Source organism: Lucilia sericata, unplaced genomic scaffold (genome assembly GCF_015586225.1).
Source record: "Lucilia sericata isolate MDLA Ls3-8-SP2 unplaced genomic scaffold, ASM1558622v1 Contig001723F_arrow, whole genome shotgun sequence".
Taxonomy (NCBI): domain Eukaryota; kingdom Metazoa; phylum Arthropoda; class Insecta; order Diptera; family Calliphoridae; genus Lucilia; species Lucilia sericata.
The window spans coordinates 77,468-96,677 of NW_023995629.1; the positions used below are offsets into that span (position 1 = coordinate 77,468).

The window sequence follows — 19,210 nt, forward strand, 5'->3', positions numbered from 1 at the left end:
AACTAGAACTGAACTAGAACTGAACTAGAACTGAACTAGAACTGAACTAGAACTGAACTAGAACTGAACTAGAAACTGAACTAGAACTGAACTAGAACTGAACTAGAACTGAACTAGAACTGAACTAGAACTGAACTAGAACTGAACTAGAACTGAACTAGAACTGAACTAGAACTGACTAGAACTGAACTAGAATGAACTAGACTGAACTAGAACTAAACTAGAACTGAACTAGAACTGAACTAGAAACTGAACTAGAACTGAACTAGAACTGAACTAGAACTGAACTAGAAATGAACTAGAACTGAACTAGAACTGAACTAGAACTGAACTAGAACTGAACTAGAACTGAACTAGAACTGAACTAGAACTGAACTAGAACTGAACTAGAACTGAACTAGAACTGAACTTAGAACTGAACTAGAACTGAACTAGAACTGAACTAGAACTGAACTAGAACTGAACTAGAACAGAACTAGAACTGAACTAGAACTGAACTAGAACTGAACTAGAACTAGAACTAGAACTGAACTAGAACTGAACTAGAACTAGAACTGAACTAGGCCTGAACTAGAACTGAACCAGAACTGAACTAGAACTGAACTAGAACTGAACTAGAACTGGACTAGAACTAAACTATAACTGAACTAGAACTCAATTAAATTTGAACTAGAACTCAATTAAATTAGAACTGAACTTGAACTAAACTTATACTGAACTTACCTTTGTAATATAATAGATTTAATTTGATTACATTACACATAATTTTTATATATTTTTATTTAAAACGTTCCCAAACCGTTTACCGTTTTATTTTCTTTACCCAAGAATTAGATTCTCTTCCTTTTTGATATGAATCAAAGCGTTAAGCAACAACAACAACAGATTAACAATAGACATTTTTAAATAAAAGCACTTTGCCCTTGCTCTCTTCCAACTAACAATCACACATACCAATGCGCAAAGGGCTTTTGAATAGACAGAAACAAAAACAACAACATCTAAGAACCACCAAATACAAAAACAATTGCAATACATTTTCTTCGTATACACATTTTTTTATGATTTTTTTCTTTTGCCGATTTATTTTAATGAAAAATTATATTTTAACATTGAATTTTTATGATATTTGTTGGATATAATTATATGTTGGATAATTATATAAAAACACTCGATATTTTATAAAAATTCAAACACTTTCACTACATTTAATTTATATTTACGAAACGAACGTCGGATTCGAACGTGTCATTTTAGGAGCGGGCCGAGTGTGAACTGAAATTGTTTGAGGAAATATTTATTGTTAGAGGAAATGTCAGCCCGGTGGGAAATTATTAAATAAAGGGATTTTATAAATTAGGATGTTAAGTTAATGGGAAAAGTTTCAAATAGAAAATGAATATTGCACAAAAATCTAGTTTAGTCTATAGTCTAGTCTATAGTCTAGTATATAGTCTAGTCTATAGTCTAGTCTATAGTCTAGTCTATAGTCTAGTCTAGTCTAGTCTATAGTCTAGTCTAGTCTAGTCTATAGTCTAGTCTATAGTCCTAGTCTAGTCTATAGTCTAGTCTATAGTCTAGTCTATAGTCTAGTCTATAGTCTAGTCTATAGTCTAGTCTATAGTCTAGTCTATAGTCTAGTCTATAGTCTAGTCTATAGTCTAGTCTATAGTCTAGTCTATAGTCTAGTCTATAGTCTAGTCTATAGTCTAGTCTATAGTCTAGTCTATAGTCTAGTCTATAGTCTAGTCTATAGTCTAGTCTATAGTCTAGTCTATAGTCTAGTCTATAGTCTAGTCTATAGTCTAGTCTATAGTCTAGTCTATAGTCTAGTCTATAGTCTAGTCTATAGTCTAGTCTATAGTTTAGTCTATAGTCTAGTCTATAGTCTAGTCTATAGTCTAGTCTATAGTCTAGTCTATAGTCTAGTCTATAGTCTAGTCTATAGTCTAGTCTATAGTCTAGTCTATAGTCTATAGTCTAGTCTATAGTCTAGTCTATAGTCTAGTCTATAGTCTAGTCTATAGTATAGTCTATAGTCTAGTCTATAGTCCAGTCTATAGTCCTAGTCTATAGTCTAGTCTATAGTCTAGTCTAGTCTAGTCTATAGTCTAGTCTATAGTCTAGTCTATAGTCTAGTCTATAGTCTAGTCTATAGTCTAGTCTATAGTCTAGTCTATAGTCTAGTCTATAGTCTAGTCTATAGTCTAGTCTATAGTCTAGTCTATAGTCTAGTCTATAGTCTAGTCTATAGTCTAGTCTATAGTCTGTCTATAGTCTAGTCTATAGTCTAGTCTATAGTCTAGTCTATAGTCTAGTCTATAGTCTAGTCTAGTCTAGTCTATAGTCTAGTCTATAGTCTAGTTTAGTCTAGTCTATAGTCTAGTCTAGTATAGCTCGTTAGTCTATAGTCTAGTCTAGAGTCTAGTCTATAAGGTCTAGTCTCTAGTCTAGTTCGTAGTCTATAGTCTATAGTCTAGTCTATAGTCTTAGTCTATAGTCTAGTCTAGTCTATAGTCTAGTCTATAGTCTAGTCTATAGTCTAGTCTATAGTCATCAGTTCTATAGTCTAGTCTATAGTCCTAGTCTATAGTCTAGTCTATAGTCTAGTCTATAGTCTAGTCTATAGTCTAGTCTATAGTCTAGTCTATAGTCTAGTCTATAGTCTAGTCTATAGTCTAGTCTATAGTCTAGTCTATAGTCTAGTCTATAGTCTAGTCTATAGTCTAGTCTATAGTCTAGTCTATAGTCTAGTCTATAGTCTAGTCTATAGTCTAGTCTATAGTCTAGTCTATAGTCTAGTCTATAGTCTAGTCTATAGTCTAGTCTATAGTCTAGTCTATAGTCTAGTCTATAGTCTAGTCTATAGTCTAGTCTATAGTCTAGTCTATAGTCTAGTCTATAGTCTAGTCTATAGTCTAGTCTAGTCTATAGTCTAGTCTATAGTCTAGTCTATAGTCTAGTCTATAGTCTAGTCTATAGTCTAGTCTATAGTCTAGTCTATAGTCTAGTCTATAGTCTAGTCTATAGTCTAGTCTATAGTCTAGTCTATAGTCTAGTCTATAGTCTAGTCTATAGTCTAGTCTAGTCTATAGTCTAGTCTAGTCCTAGCTAGTCTATAGTCTAGTTATAGTCTAGTCCTATAGTCTAGTCTATAGGCTATCTATAGTCTAGCTATAGTCTAGTCTATAGTCTAGTCTATAGCCTAGTCTATAGCTAGTCTATGTCCAGTGCTATCGTCAGTCGTATTTTTATTATGGCAATTTCAAATAGAGAATATGTCAGACTCATATGGGCAAAAGAAATTGTTAGTGTAATCAGATTTTAAAATGATAGAAATTTAATACTTTTATAATTTTAGCAATTGTATTTGAAGAGATTTATTAAATAAGTCTGTCTATTCTGTCCTTAATTTAGAAGATTTTAAATCTGTATATTATACATATGTATGTATGTTCATGTAAACATTATAATATATGGGGACTTTACGATTCATAGAAATTCTAAAATTATATATGGAGTTTTAAAAAAAGAAATAGAAAACTAGTAGACCTACTTTTAAAAACTTAATTAGTATATGTTAGAACCCAATTGATACAGTGTATCTCATTAACAATGCCATTAAAAATTAAAAAATTTAAGATGTTTTCTAAAACAAACAAATAATTAACACAGTTTTTGCTAAAAGACACGACAATTAAGTAAAAGAAAATAAAAATTTAAATATTATGTATAATGCATAAGACACCCTTTTTACAAACACATTAATATTAAATATGTAAATTGTTTAAATAATTCCAATATTTTTCTTCGTCAAAAAAGATGATCTCAAAAATGCGAAGCAAAAAAAAAAAACACTCACACGACTTTTGTGGACAATGACCTTCTTGTAAACAACAATAAATTGTTAATAATTTTAACACGTTGAGGTAAATGACGGCTATAGACGTCATATAGTGTTATTTTTCTCCATATTGATTTCACTATAAATCGGAGTATAACAAATATTTTTAAACCATAAAGTAATATAGTTTTATAATATCAACAACATTTTTAATTAAAATTTATATTCGGGCTGTACCCGTGAAATTTTAAGGAATACTAAAATTTTTCAAAAATTAAGTGTGCATCTTGGTAGATTCATCATTTTTTTGAGTCAACGAGCGTCAACGAGTTAAATAAAAATTATAAATACATATGTATGTATTTATTTTATGTATTTTCCTTTATCTTAAAAAAAATAACAACAAGAAACTAGTTAAAGTTACATTGATAAAAATCAATACAATTCAACAAATTGTCTGAAAATAATCATTAATATACAAACAATTAATGTTTATTGACTCCACAAACCAAAGAATAATAAGAAGTTGGACTATGACATTGTTTTACAACAATAACATTTCCTTCTCTTCACAGACGAGTTCTGTGTAAATTCAACACACTTGTGAGAACTCAATTCTCTCACAATACTTCAAAACTTTTTCGCGAAAATACCGGGATAATAGGACTTGAACGACGTTTTTTCACAAACACATAACTATTTTTTAATTTTTTACACAATTTTATCGCATTTAACAATCCGAAATATTTTTATTTTTCACAAACTAAAAAATTTTTTTTTTTAATTTTTGTGACAATTAATTTTTGTGTGTTGAAATTAAAATTGACAAAACAAAGTTGTATATTTTGGTATTGAAAATGAAAAAATTATTTAAAATAAACTTATTTTTTTGCAAAAAAAGAGATTTTAAGTCCGAAAAATATATTTATTAAATGTTTACTGATTAGATGTAGACAAAATAAATTAAAAAATCTGCGAATGTAGAAATTTAAATGTTATTTATTTTTCCTAAAATTTTTATGTACGATTTTATGCAAGTATGTATGTTTGGAAAGTGTGGTGAAAGTGGTTGGAGCTCCAATACTAATACAAAAATTCTACCAATACATACTTAGAGTTAGGTACCGAATGACAACTCCTTTACGTACCAACTGACAAGCCCCAATTTCTTTATATTCTTTGCCACAAACGGTGAATGACTGATGACAGACATTCAGTAGTAGATTACTTTTTTAAAATAATTCTTTTTCTTTCAAAGTTTATGCATTTTTTTGTATCAAATTAAATCATTTAAAGTTTTTATGTAAAATACGAAATTCATTGTTATTATTAGTTAAAGTTTGTCGTGTTTTGTTAATTTTTAGCTGCAGGTTAATTAACATGGTTTGTATTGAATTCAAAAAAAGCAAATCGTTTAAATTCATCATAGATCTTGAACCAAAATTTGTATTTATACCCTACACCACTATAGTGGGGAGGGTATTATACGTTTGTGCTGATGTTTGTAACACACAAAAATATTGGTCCTACACCCACCTTTAAGTATACCGATCGACTCAGAATCACATTTTGAGTCGATTAAGACATGTCCGTCCGTCCGTCCGTCTGTCCGGCTGGCTGTCCATGTAAACCTTGTGCGCAAGGTACAGGCCGCAATTTTCAAGATAATTTGATGAAATTTGGACCAAACATGTTTTTTGGCACAAGGACGAAGCCTATTGAAAATGGTTGAAATCGGTCCATTATTTCACATAGCCCCCATACAACCGTACCTCCCGATTTGGGCTTTTTATGCCCTAATTACGTCAAATATGCTATTATCTCTCTAAAGATTGGCACAAATAAGTTTTATATAAGTATAAATGACACTGCAGATTTTCGTAATGATCGGCCCTTATTTGACCCTAGCCCCCATACAAACCCCGCTTCAAAAAATGTCTTAAACGTCTAAAATTGACTTGTAACCATTTGTATCGCAATGAAACTCAACATAATTAACTATTATTTAAAAATTCATCCTGTTCCCAAATTTAATGTGGATCGGCCCATGTTTGACCTATACTCCTATATAAAGCCTCATTTGGAAAATTTGTTTTTTTATCAATAAATTGCTTAAATACTTTGGAATTAAGGTAAAATTCAACATAAAAGTTTCTTGTGAAAAATAAAAATTTGTAAAATATACTCATGGTGTAGGGCAAAGAATAATAAGAAGTTGGACTATGACATTGTTTTACAACAATAACATTTCCTTCTCTTCACAGACGAGTTCTGTGTAAATTCAACACACTTGTGAGAACTCAATTCTCTCACAATACTTCAAAACTTTTTCGCGAAAATACCGGGATAATAGGACTTGAACGACGTTTTTTCACAAACACATAACTATTTTTTAATTTTTTACACAATTTTATCGCATTTAACAATCCGAAATATTTTTATTTTTCACAAACTAAAAAATTTTTTTTTTTAATTTTTGTGACAATTAATTTTTGTGTGTTGAAATTAAAATTGACAAAACAAAGTTGTATATTTTGGTATTGAAAATGAAAAAATTATTTAAAATAAACTTATTTTTTTGCAAAAAAAGAGATTTTAAGTCCGAAAAATATATTTATTAAATGTTTACTGATTAGATGTAGACAAAATAAATTAAAAAATCTGCGAATGTAGAAATTTAAATGTTATTTATTTTTCCTAAAATTTTTATGTACGATTTTATGCAAGTATGTATGTTTGGAAAGTGTGGTGAAAGTGGTTGGAGCTCCAATACTAATACAAAAATTCTACCAATACATACTTAGAGTTAGGTACCGAATGACAACTCCTTTACGTACCAACTGACAAGCCCCAATTTCTTTATATTCTTTGGTGTAGGGTATTATATGGTCGTGCATACCCGACTATACTTTCCTACTTGTTTTTAAATAACTTTAGCACCATGCCTTTATTTTGTTAATTTTTTTGGAATAATTTAATAAGCATATCTATGTAATTCTCAACATCCCTGCCAGCAACTCAACTAACTTTAAATGCATTAAAAGCTGAGTTTTTCATCAACTAGTTATGGTTGATTCTTGGATTATTTTTAATGGAGCCAACTGACTATTTTAACATGGCGATGTCCTACGCAGTAGTCAATTGTCCGACTCTGCATGACTTTTCAACTAGCTTAAAGTTAGTTACTAAAAAATTAGCTTAAAGGTAACTCTTTATTAACTAACTTAAAGTTAGTTGCAGAAAAGTCAAGTAATAGTTTTCTTTTGTATTCCCTACTGTATTAATTAATTAAATTTTAATTAAATATATTTAAAAATTAACTACTAGTTATCTAAATTACATTTCGCTTTAATACAAGTTATGATATTAGTTCGTTAAAATTAATAGACATCAGTTTTCTGCAGGGGAACTAATAATAACACCGGTATCCATACAATTATGAATGATTTGTTCATTATTTCCATGTTTCCCATTGATCCAAATCTAAAATAAATTTTAAAATGTTATGTGTAATGTTAACTGTTAATGTATTATATTTACAGTATTGATCAGCAGAATTTAGAATTTAGGGACCGTTACATTGATAAAAATCAATTAAAAGAAATATAATTCAACCAATTGTCTGCATATAATCATTAATATACAAACAATTAATGTTTATTGACTCCACAAACGGTGAATGACTGATGACAGACATTCAGTAGTAGATTACTTGTTTTAAATAATTCTTTTTTCTTTTAAAGCTTATGCATTTTTTTGTATCAAATTAAATCATTTAAAGTTTTTATGTAAAATACGAAATTCATTGTTATTATTAGTTAAAGTTTGTCGTGTTTTGTTAATTTTTAGCTGCAGGTTAATTAACATGGTTTGTATTGAATTCAAAAAAAAAAGCAAATCGTTTAAAATCTAAGATCTTGAACCAAAATTTGTATTTTTAAATAACTTTAGCACCATGCCTTTATTTTGTTAATTTTTTTGGAATAATTTAATAAGCATATCTATGTAATTCTCAACATGTTATGGGTGTGTGTGAGTGTATTTGTAAGTGTAGGTTAAGGTAAAAGAAAGAAGTTAGTTTTTGGAACCAACAGATTCCAAAACAAAAATTTAAATAAATGTTAGGTTTTATTTGTTATTGGTGTTGTTGCTATTTAAATCTTATTTATCTATATTGTCTCTAAGTGATGCAATCTTCCCATTCCGTACAAAAAAACAGATTTTTGTCTTTAATTTGTATTTCTTATAAATAAAACAAACAGAGTTTTTGTTGTTGGTTTTTAGCGGTACGTACGCATTAATTGATTAAAAAAATTATACAGTTTCAGGGTGATCGGTGAGAAAAGTAACCGAAATTATACAGGTTCGTCATACATTAGGCATGGAAAACTCAGTATTTTAGTACTTTTTTCACTATATTTTGATATCGTAAAATACTGCGATACCTCCACTATACTTTCGCTACTTTTTCTAACTTATAAACTTTTGATATATAGTCTACAGACTACAGCCTATATAGTACATAGTCTATTCTATAGATTAGTCTTTTCTTCAGTCTATAGTCTAGTCTAATATATGTATATATTCCGAGTTCATATAGTATATTAAATTCAGTTTTCAGAATTTCAGATTTACATTACGTCCTAAACTTAACCCCCCATCAACATGAAACCAACTGTCGATCAAAATGAAACCGTACTTTCTGAGGCTCTATTGAAAATAGCAAAACGTGAATTACGTGAAGATAAATGTACACGTGAACAAAGTTTAGAACAATTTCGCAATTGGTTAACGAAAAACGAAGATATACTCAATATGCGTATGGATGATCATTTTCTGTTGCGTTTCTTGAGAGCCAAAAAGTTTAGTGTACCCATGGCTGAACAAACACTACTCAAATACCTCAATGTCAAGCGTACATTTCCTGAATATACTACACAATTAGATTTGAATGATGAAAAAATTTATGAAGTTCTCAGCAGTGGTTATATATTAGCCACACCCAAACGTGATAAGAATGGAAGACGTGTTGTGATTACCAGTGCCAAAGGTTTTAATGCCAAGAAATATAGCAGCATGGATCAGGCCAAAGCTCATTTCTTAACCTATGAATATCTCATGGAAGATCCTCAGACCCAAGTTTTGGGTTTAACACATGTGGGTGATTTCTCAGGCGTAACCACCGCTCATGTTACCAACTGGAATCCCACAGAATTTGCTCGGCTCTTCAAATGGGGCGAACAGTCATTGCCTTTAAGACATAAAGAGATACATTTGGTAAATGTACCCTCTGCCCTTAAATGGTTGATAGATTTTGCTAAAAATCGTGTTAGTGCAAAAATACGCAATCGTCTTACTATCCATACAAACGATAAAGATTTAACCAAAGCTATTGATTCCGAATGTTTGCCCTTGGAGTTGGGTGGCAAAATGCCTCTTAATGAAATGATAGAATTATGGAAACAAGAATTAAAGGAAAAACGTGATGTTATTCTTAAATTAGATGAAATTAGACTGCTTAGTGATCGTGGTATACAGCGTAAGAGTTCTTATAATGCCGAAAAGAGCAGTGGACAACCTACTTTCGTGTCGCAAATCGAATCAATACAAGGAAGTTTTCGAAAATTGGAATTTGATTAAAAGTGAATTGATCTTATATCATTTTCAAAGGATTATTATATAAATATATTTATCAGTTTTAAGTTAATTAACATTATGTACATCTGTTTAGATTAAAATGCAGATTTTTTTTATTGATTTTAATTTATACAAGATTATTTTCAAAACGTTTTGTTTTGATCGACATTAATTTAAGAAATAAAGCACACCAATATAAATTACATTTTCAAGAATATCTCTTTTAATGTTGGCCTTATAGATCTAGTATCTTTTTATAATTCTTAAAAGATATGGAAGTAATAATATCAGGGGAAAATTTCAAATCGTATATATACAGGAAACATTCTGTTTAAAGGTCTATGTATTGGATAGACCTTTTCTATGTCCGTCTATTCAAATATTGGTTGAAATAAAGGTCTGGAAGAATCCAGATAATCTAATTTTTTTACAGTTTTCTTGCCTAACCTATTGTTCATAAATTCCTATAAGATCTAACCAAAATTCGTAAAATTAGTTTAAGAATTAGAAAAAAATAAATGAAATTCGATATTTTTGTGAAATGGACCATAGTTGAAAACATATTGAAGTTATTTTATAAGCAATATGTATATTAAAAGAAAGCTATTAGCAACAAGGTTAGTACTATTGGATAGTAGGCCAGACACGAATTTTCAGCGCTATCAGTCAAGAACTGCCAGACTTTTTTTACTCCAAAGAAAGCTTAGACCATTTCCTTTACTTTTGTTGGCCTGTGTTATTTTAAAATTTGTAAAGGGGGGGTTCAGTTGTATGGGGCCTATCCGAAAACATGGACCGATATGGCCCATTTGCAATACCACACAAACTGCATCAATAAAACAAGTAAGAAAGTATAGTCGGGCGTGGCCGACCATATGATACCCTACACCAGTTATGAATATTAAATGTGATTTATTTTTCATAATAAAGCATTTATCTTCAATATTCCCTTGTTCCGATACATTTAAGCAATTTATGGATGAAAAACTAATTTTCTGAAAGAGGCTTTATATGGGGGCTAGGGGCAAATATGGACCAAGCCCGATAAAATTTTGTGAATATATTTATATTTACATAATATTTTATTGTGCTGAATTTCATCGCGATATTTGTGTTTATAAGTTAATTTGGGACATTCAAGTAATTTTCTGAAGGGGACTTTGTATGGGAGCTAGGGTCAAATGGGGCCCGATCTTTATGAAATTTGGCACGGTCATCAAGACTTCTATAAAACTTAGTTGTGCCGTATTTTATCGATATATCTGTATATTTTACATAATTATGAGCTCAGAAGCCCTTTTCGGGGGGTTCTGTTCTATGGGGGCTAGGTGAAATAATGGACCGATTTTAACCATTTTCAATAGGCTTCGTCCTTGGGTCAAATAAAACGTGCGTGCCAAATCGACTCAGAAAACGATTACAAACATCAGCACAAATCCAATATACCCTCCCCACTAAAGTGGTGTAGGGTATAAATATTTATGCAAAATTCTAGCTCCTTAGCTCTTCTCATTCGGACTCTATCGTGCTTTCAACAGACAGACGAACTGACATGGCTAGAGCGTCTTAGAAATTTCCATACAAGTTTAAAGTCCTTTAAAAAGGATAAAAGATCACAAAATGAAAAACTGAAAACGCAGTTTCACTTCTAATGACCTCTAGTATCAAGTGCATATGGTCTCGTCCAGGTCCAATAATTGCTGTCGCACGATGTTATCTTTAAAAAAATAACAATAAGAAACTAAGTAGTTAAAGTTACATTGATAAAAATCAATTAAAAGAAATATAATTCAACCAATTGTCTGAATATAATCATTAATATACAAACAATTAATGTTTATTGACTCCACAAACGGTGAATGACTGATGACAGACATTCAGTAGTAGATTACTTGTTTTAAATAATTCTTTTTCTTTCAAAGTTTATGCATTTTTTTGTATCAAATTAAATCATTTAAAGTTTTTTATGTAAAATACGAAATTCATTGTTATTATTAGTTAAAGTTTGTCGTGTTTTGTTAATTTTTAGCTGCAGGTTAATTAACATGGTTTGTATTAAATTCAAAAAAAGCAAATCGTTTAAATTCATCTAAGATCTTGAACCAAAATTTGTATATTTTAAATAACTTTAGCACCATGCTTTTATTTTGTTAATTTTTTTGGAATAATTTAATAAGCATATCTATGTAATTCTCAACATGTTATGGGTGTGTGTGTGTGTGAGTGTATTTGTAAGTGTAGGTTAAGGTAAAAGAAAGAAGTTAGTTTTTGGAACCAACAGATTCCAAAACAAAAATTTAAATAAATTTTAGGTTTTATTTCTTATAGCTAATGTTTTTATTTTTGGTGTTGTTGCTATATAAATCTTATTTATCTATATTGTCTCTATGTGATGCAATCTTCCCATTCCGTATAAAAAACAGACTTTTGTCTTTAATTTGTATTTCTTATAAATAAAACAAACAGAGTTTTTGTTGTTGGTTTTTTAACGTCTTTATTATTGGCCATAGCGGTACGTACGCATTAATTGATTTAAAAAATTATACAGTTTCAGGGTGATCTGTAAGAAAAGTAACCGAAATTATATAGGTTTGTCAATAATTTTTGATATCGATACTATAGTCTAGTCTATAGTCTAGTCTATAGTCTAGTCTATAGTCTAGTCTATAGTCTAGTCTATAGTCTAGTCTATAGTCTAGTCTATAGTCTAGTCTATAGTCTAGTCTATAGTCTAGTCTATAGTCTAGTCTATAGTCTAGTCTATAGTCTAGTCTATAGTCTAGTCTATAGTCTAGTCTATAGTCTAGTCTATAGTCTAGTCTAGTCTAATAGTCTAGTCTATAGTCTAGTCTATAGTCTAGTCTATAGTCTAGTCTATAGTCTAGTCTATAGTCTAGTCTATAGTCTAGTCTATAGTCTAGTCTATAGTCTAGTCTATAGTCTAGTCTATAGTCTGGTCTATAGTCTAGTCTATAGTCTAGTCTATAGTCTAGTCTATAGTCTAGTCTATAGTCTAGTCTATAGTCTAGTCTATAGTCTAGTCTATAGTCTAGTCATAGTCTAGTCTAGTCTAGTCTATAGTCTAGTCTATAGTCTAGTCTATAGTCTAGTCTATAGTCTAGTCTATAGTCTAGTCTATAGTCTAGTCTATAGTCTAGTCTATAGTCTAGTCTATAGTCTAGTCTATAGTCTAGTCTATAGTCTAGTCTATAGTCTAGTCTATCTAGTCTAGTCTATAGTCTAGTCTATAGTCTAGTCTATAGTCTAGTCTATAGTCTAGTCTATAGTCTAGTCTATAGTCTAGTCTATAGTCTAGTCTATAGTCTAGTCTATAGTCTAGTCTATAGTCTAGTCTATAGTCTAGTCTATAGTCTAGTCTATAGTCTAGTCTATAGTCTAGTCTATAGTCTAGTCTATAGTCTAGTCTATAGTCTAGTCTATAGTCTAGTCTATAGTCTAGTCTATAGTCTAGTCTATAGTCTAGTCTATAGTCTAGTCTATAGTCTAGTCTATAGTCTAGTCTATAGTCTAGTCTAGTCTATAGTCTAGTCTATAGTCTATAGCTATTCTATAGTCTAGTCTATAGTCTAGTCTATAGTCTAGTCTATAGGTGCTAGTCTAGTAGTCTATAGTCTAGTCTATAGTCTCGTCTATAGTCTAGTCTATAGTCTAGTCTATAGTCTAGTCTATAGTCTAGTCTATAGTCTAGTCTATAGTCTAGTCTATAGTCTAGTCTATAGTCTAGTCTATAGTCTAGTCTATAGTCTAGTCTGTAGTCTAGTCTATAGTCTAGTCTATAGTCTAGTCTATAGTCTAGTCTATAGTCTAGTCTATAGTCTAGTCTATAGTCTAGTCTATAGTCTAGTCTATAGTCTAGTCTATAGTCTAGTCTATAGTCTAGTCTATAGTCTAGTCTTATAGTCTAGTCTATAGTTAGTCTATAGTCTAGCCTATAGTCTAGTCTATAGTCTAGTCTATAGTCTAGTCTATAGTCTAGCCTATAGTCTAGTCTATAGTCTAGTCTATAGTCTAGTCTATAGTCTAGTCTATAGTCTAGCCTATAGTCTAGTCTATAGTCTAGTCTATAGTCTAGCCTATAGTCTAGTCTATAGTCTAGTCTATAGTCTAGTCTAGTCTATAGTCTAGTCTATAGTCTAGTCTATAGTCTAGTCTATAGTCTAGTCTATAGTCTAGTCTATAGTCTAGTCTATAGTCTAGTCTATAGTCTAGTCTATAGTCTACTCTATAGTCTAGTCTATAGTCTAGTCTATAGTCTAGTCTATAGTCTAGTCTATAGTCTACTCTATAGTCTAGTCTATAGTCTAGTCTATAGTCTAGTCTATAGTCTTGTCTATAGTCTGGTCTATAGTCTAGTATATAGTCTAGTCTATAGTCTAGTCTATGTCTGATGAATAGGTTAAATGAATTCATATTTCAAGTTCTTTATATAACAAACACATTATTAGCAGGGTCCATTTGGATTACAATTTTGGATTAGTTTATGTCAGCTTTATAGGTTTCACTGTATACAGTTATAGTAATAACTATGACATGCCCTACTCTTAGTAGTTAGTACACTAAGATTTTTAACACCTTTTTGTTTTATTCATACTTAAAATATTTGTTGCTATTTCGCTACCGCGGGAACTAGCTAGCCGAGCAAGCAGCTTAAATGACGGACAAAATTCGTTGACCGTTTTGTTAGTATGTAGTTTTAATTGTTTCTCCATTATAGGGCCGTCAGTTAGTAGTAAGAGTCTGTATAAAATTCAATGCAAACAAAAATTTAAGAAAAAACAAAAAAAGAAGTAACTCTACCATAAAATGTATGTTGAACTTGAACTAATTTGAAATTGCTGTGTTTTTCTACAGACAGCAAGCAGCAGCAGCGGCAATCAACAGCAGTACCATCTGCATAGTTGTGAATTTGTACGAATCGGAGCCTTCATTCAGTATTTAAGTATTTGATGAATAGTTCAGTTGTATTTTGTCTGTTAATTTAAAGGTGCGTGTAGCTTGTAATACAGTTTTTTTTTGTTTAACTGAGTGCTTTAAACTTTAGTTTTTTTTTTTTTTTTAATTTTAATAATGAACAAAACAAATGAAATGAAAAAAACCTTAATTTGTGTATTTTATTTGTATTGCATTTCTGTAAATCATATATGAACATCTCCAGTGAATTTTATTTCGGCTTAAATTGAATTTTTGAGAAATATTTTTAGTATTAAACTTATGGGTTTTTCATCATTGTTTTTGCAAATATTTAACTTTATTTTTATTTAAAATATGTGTAAATAATTGCTTAATTTTTTTACGCGGTTTTATTAACAAAAAATTACAAAAAAAGTTTTATTATTAACTACAAGGGTAAATTATAACAGAAATTTATTATTATTTTATATGAGTTTTTAAAATGTTGGCGCCTTTAAGGTATTAGGGTGGGTCAAAGAAAATGTTTTTAGTAGTGAAAATCATCACATTTACTTATTGTTTGATTGTGTTGAACCGATTCTTAGGAAATTTGTTTAATTACATCAAAATTCATCACTTTGGTAACAGCTACCATATAAAGCCCTTTTTTGGAAATCACTTAATCGGAAATAACTCGTTACACGAACGACATTTCGTCCGGATCGCCCCCAAATTAATCATAGCCTCCATATAAAGTCCACTAATTGGCAAATAAATAATCAATTAATAATAATATCGGGATACACGAATACGTTTTGTATATATGCAAATAATTATGCGGCACTTTGTCACTTTTTTCTGGGTCGGTCCACTCCTTGTTTATTATTTAAGCTTTCAAAATGTATATAATATGAATTTTTTTAAATATTCGAAATAGGTGAAAGATGTTTAAGGTTTGGCATAGCCGAATATATCATTCTAACTTGTTATCTATCCAAATACTTGTTATCTATTAAACACGCATATTAAATAGGTACTAAGATATATATTTTTCTATTCATTTTAGATTAACATTACGTCCTAAATTTAAACCCACCTTATCAAATACTCAAAATGAAACAAACTGTCGATCAAAATGAAGCCGTACTTTCCGAGGCTCTATTGAAAATAGCAAAACGTGAATTACGTGAAGATAAATGTACACGTGAACAAAGTTTAGAACAATTTCGCAATTGGTTAACGAAAAACGAAGATATACTCAATATGCGTATGGATGATCATTTTCTGTTGCGTTTCTTGAGAGCCAAAAAGTTTAGTGTACCCATGGCTGAACAAACACTACTCAAGTACCTCAATGTCAAGCGTACATTTCCTGAATATACGACACAATTGGATTTGAATGATGAAAGATTTATGATGTTCTAAACAGTGGTTATATATTTGCCACACCCAAACGTGATAAGAATGGAAGACGTGTGGTGATCATCAATGCCAAAGGTTTTAATGCCAAGAAATATAGCAGCATGGATCAGGCCAAAGCTCATTTCTTAACCTATGAATATCTCATGGAAGATCCTCAGACACAAGTTTTGGGTTTAACACATGTGGGTGATTTCTCGGGCGTAACCACCGCCCATGTTACCAACTGGAATCCCACAGAATTTGCTCGGCTCTTCAAATGGGGCGAACAGTCATTGCCTTTAAGACATAAAGAGATACATTTGGTAAATGTACCCTCTACTCTCAAATGGTTGATTGATTTTGTTAAAAATCGTGTCAGTTCTAAAATACGCAATCGTCTTACCGTCTATACCAACGATAAAGATTTAACCAAAGCTGTTGATCCCGAATGTTTGCCCTTAGAGTTGGGTGGCAAAATGCCTCTTAATGAAATGGTAGAATTATGGAAACAAGAATTAAAAGAAAAACGTGATGTTATTGTTAAATTAGATGAAATTAGACTGCTTAGCGATCGTGGTATACAGCGTAAGAGTTCTTATAATGCCGAAAAGAGCAGTGGACAACCTACTTTCGTGTCGCAAATCGAATCAATACAAGGAAGTTTTCGAAAATTGGAATTTGATTAAAAGTGAATTGATCTTATAAAATTTTTAAATGATTGTTATATAAATATTGTTATTAGTTTTAAGTTAATTAACATTATTGTACATCTGTTTAGATTAAAATGCACATTTTTTTATTGTTTTTTTTTACATTTATGATTTATACATGATTATTTCAAAACGTTTTGTTTTGATCGACATTAATTTAAGAAATAAGCACATGAATAAAAATTACATTTTCAAGAATATTTCTTTTAATGTTGGCCTTATAGATCCAGTATCTTTTTCTTATTCTTAAAAGATATGGAAATAATAAAATCAGGGGAAAATTTTCAAATTGTAAATATACTGGAAACATTCTGTTTAACATTTTTGTAAAGTATATATACATCCAGAATCTTTCTATGTCCAATCTATTCAAATGTTCGTTGAAATAAAGGTCTTGAAGAATCCAGATAACCAAATTTTTTTACAGTTTTCTTGGCTAACCTATTGTTCATAAATTCCTATAAGATATAACCATTAATTTGAAAAATTAGTTTAAGAATTAAACTTTCGTAAAACTTCTCATTTTTTTTCAAAATTTTATTAGATTAGAAATAAATTTTGTAAATTTTTTAAATTTTAATTAATAATTTTCAATTATTTTAAATATAAACTTAATTTACTATATTATAACTACCATATATTTTATATTATGAGAAAAAACTTAAATCTATAAATTTATGTACTTTTAGCATAATTTTGTTGATGTTTAAAAAATCATTAGAATTTAGTAAGGAAACCACTAAATTTAGGCCAATTCATTATCTCTGAGAAAAGTTCTTGACCCTCGTTTCGGTCATGGTCATTACGACGAAGTCCATAATTTCATAATTTCTATTTACCATACGACGTTTACAGATTCTTGTATCAGAGACTGAGCAGTTTGTAATAGAATTCTTTTGGGTGTATTGTGGCAAAATTACCTGTAGATTGGAACAAATATAATTAAATTATTTAGTTTGGATTTAGTTTTATATCAAAACTTACCAATTACACCTATTACTAGTGAACGTTCTTGTGGTACACCTTTCATACTGCTCTCATATTGCCAGCCTCTTACTTCTATATGCCTGACCATCACCTCCGATTAAAAAAATTATATGGTAGTTCTTCTGGTGGTTTAATTTCTTATTCTGTGAAATGGTGATATTAAACTAGATTTTTTATAATCTTGTCTTAAAGCTAAACCTGCCTGCATTTCTTTTAAGACTTTCAAACACTCGCCAGATGTATCACAGTTGCTGTTTCCAGTTTGCATGAGTATTATATGATCAACATTATTATGTTGAAGATGACTAAATTTTGGTATAGTTTGTGACTCCAGATATCATGACTAACCAAGTCCAAGGATAATGTTATAGATGGTAAACGTGCTGTAATGTAAATGAACTATTTTAGGTAAATAAACCGAACGTCTGTAACACAGGTAAACAATTTGAGAAAAGTTAAAACCCAGAAACCAAAGTATACTTTTCTAAAGTTTGGAATCTGGCTTCAGAATTTATTCATCCCATCAAGTTTTTGAGAAATCGAAAAACTCTCGTTTTTTGGCCTTTTTTGAGACGTTATAATAGCGCGAAGATATCTTTATTGTGTATTCAGAAATATATCGACTTTTCTTCTTTCTTCTTCGAGATTTTTAAACATAAGCAAGAAAACTACCATCAATTGTTAAAAACTGGAATTTTAACTACATTCGACCTTTTTTATGACAAATTTATATGTCACAATTTGCCTTAAATTTCCCTTTAAAAATGCTTTTTGAATTGTTTAAAAATATCTTGTATTTGCTGAGATATCGTCTGCTGAATTTTTTTCCGTATGTTTATTGGAATTTATAGTTGTTTTTAACATTGGCTTTTCAATATTTATGACACGATATCTGAAAACATTCTGTGCTGAAGAATTCTGATTCGAATTCAACTCAGAGAAGTATACTTTGTTTTATACTTTTTTCAAATTTTGTTGAAAAGTTTAAAAATTATGTTCGATAACAACTTATATTAGAATCTATCTTTTATGATTAGAAATAAAATATGAAACCTAGAAAATTTTTCACTTAAAATAGAAAATCTGGTTGATCACAGACTTCTGTACGAAGTTATGGGTCTTCTGGTAGATTTTAGCGCATCATATATGGTGATCAGTCAGCTCTAGGTTCTTGGCGATTAGTATTTTAATTGTTACTATACGTTCAATCTGATGTTCGCTTTTTCTATTATTATCTTTTCAGATCAAGGGTTCTTGAAATCAATGTTTGTTTTCAAACATATTTTTTTATATTACTAATGGAATAGAAATCCCACAGACTTTTTGACATCTCTTTAAATGTGATGGACAGTCATTGCTTTTGTTACACAAGTGAATGAACTCTCCAATTTTATGTTGATTGAGTTTGGTACAAATCTTCTTAGTTTGAAAATATCTAATCGTCTTGTGCTATATACCAACGATAAAGGTCAATAGATGTACGATTTGAGTAAAACTCATTAATATACATACATATATCGACAGATTAACGTAATAATAGTTAAGAAAATAGATATAGATCGATTGACAAAGTTTATTTGTTAAACATAAATTAAATATCTTTACTTCTCCACAAACTCTATAAATATTTTATTATTTGTATACTCTTAAAACTAAAAAATTAATAACGTTTACTCCTCGTTCGTCTCTCAAATAACTTACATTCAATTACAGTAAATAA

At 30.1% G+C, this 19,210-nt stretch overlaps 1 protein-coding gene and 2 pseudogenes across 1 annotated transcript; 2 read left to right on the forward strand and 1 right to left on the reverse strand.

Moving 5' to 3' along the window:
- Nucleotides 1–8,509: 8,509 nt before the first annotated feature.
- LOC119612518 (alpha-tocopherol transfer protein-like) lies at nucleotides 8,510–9,484 on the forward strand. Its single transcript, XM_037968327.1, has one exon. It carries the CDS (start codon nucleotides 8,510–8,512, stop codon nucleotides 9,482–9,484), a length of 975 nt encoding a protein of 324 aa, XP_037824255.1.
- A 4,957-nt stretch (nucleotides 9,485–14,441) lies between these two features.
- LOC119612517 lies at nucleotides 14,442–16,493 on the forward strand (annotated as a pseudogene).
- Nucleotides 16,494–17,220: 727 nt separating this feature from the next.
- On the reverse strand, nucleotides 17,221–17,873 carry LOC119612512 (annotated as a pseudogene).
- Between the last annotated feature and the right edge of the window lie 1,337 nt (nucleotides 17,874–19,210).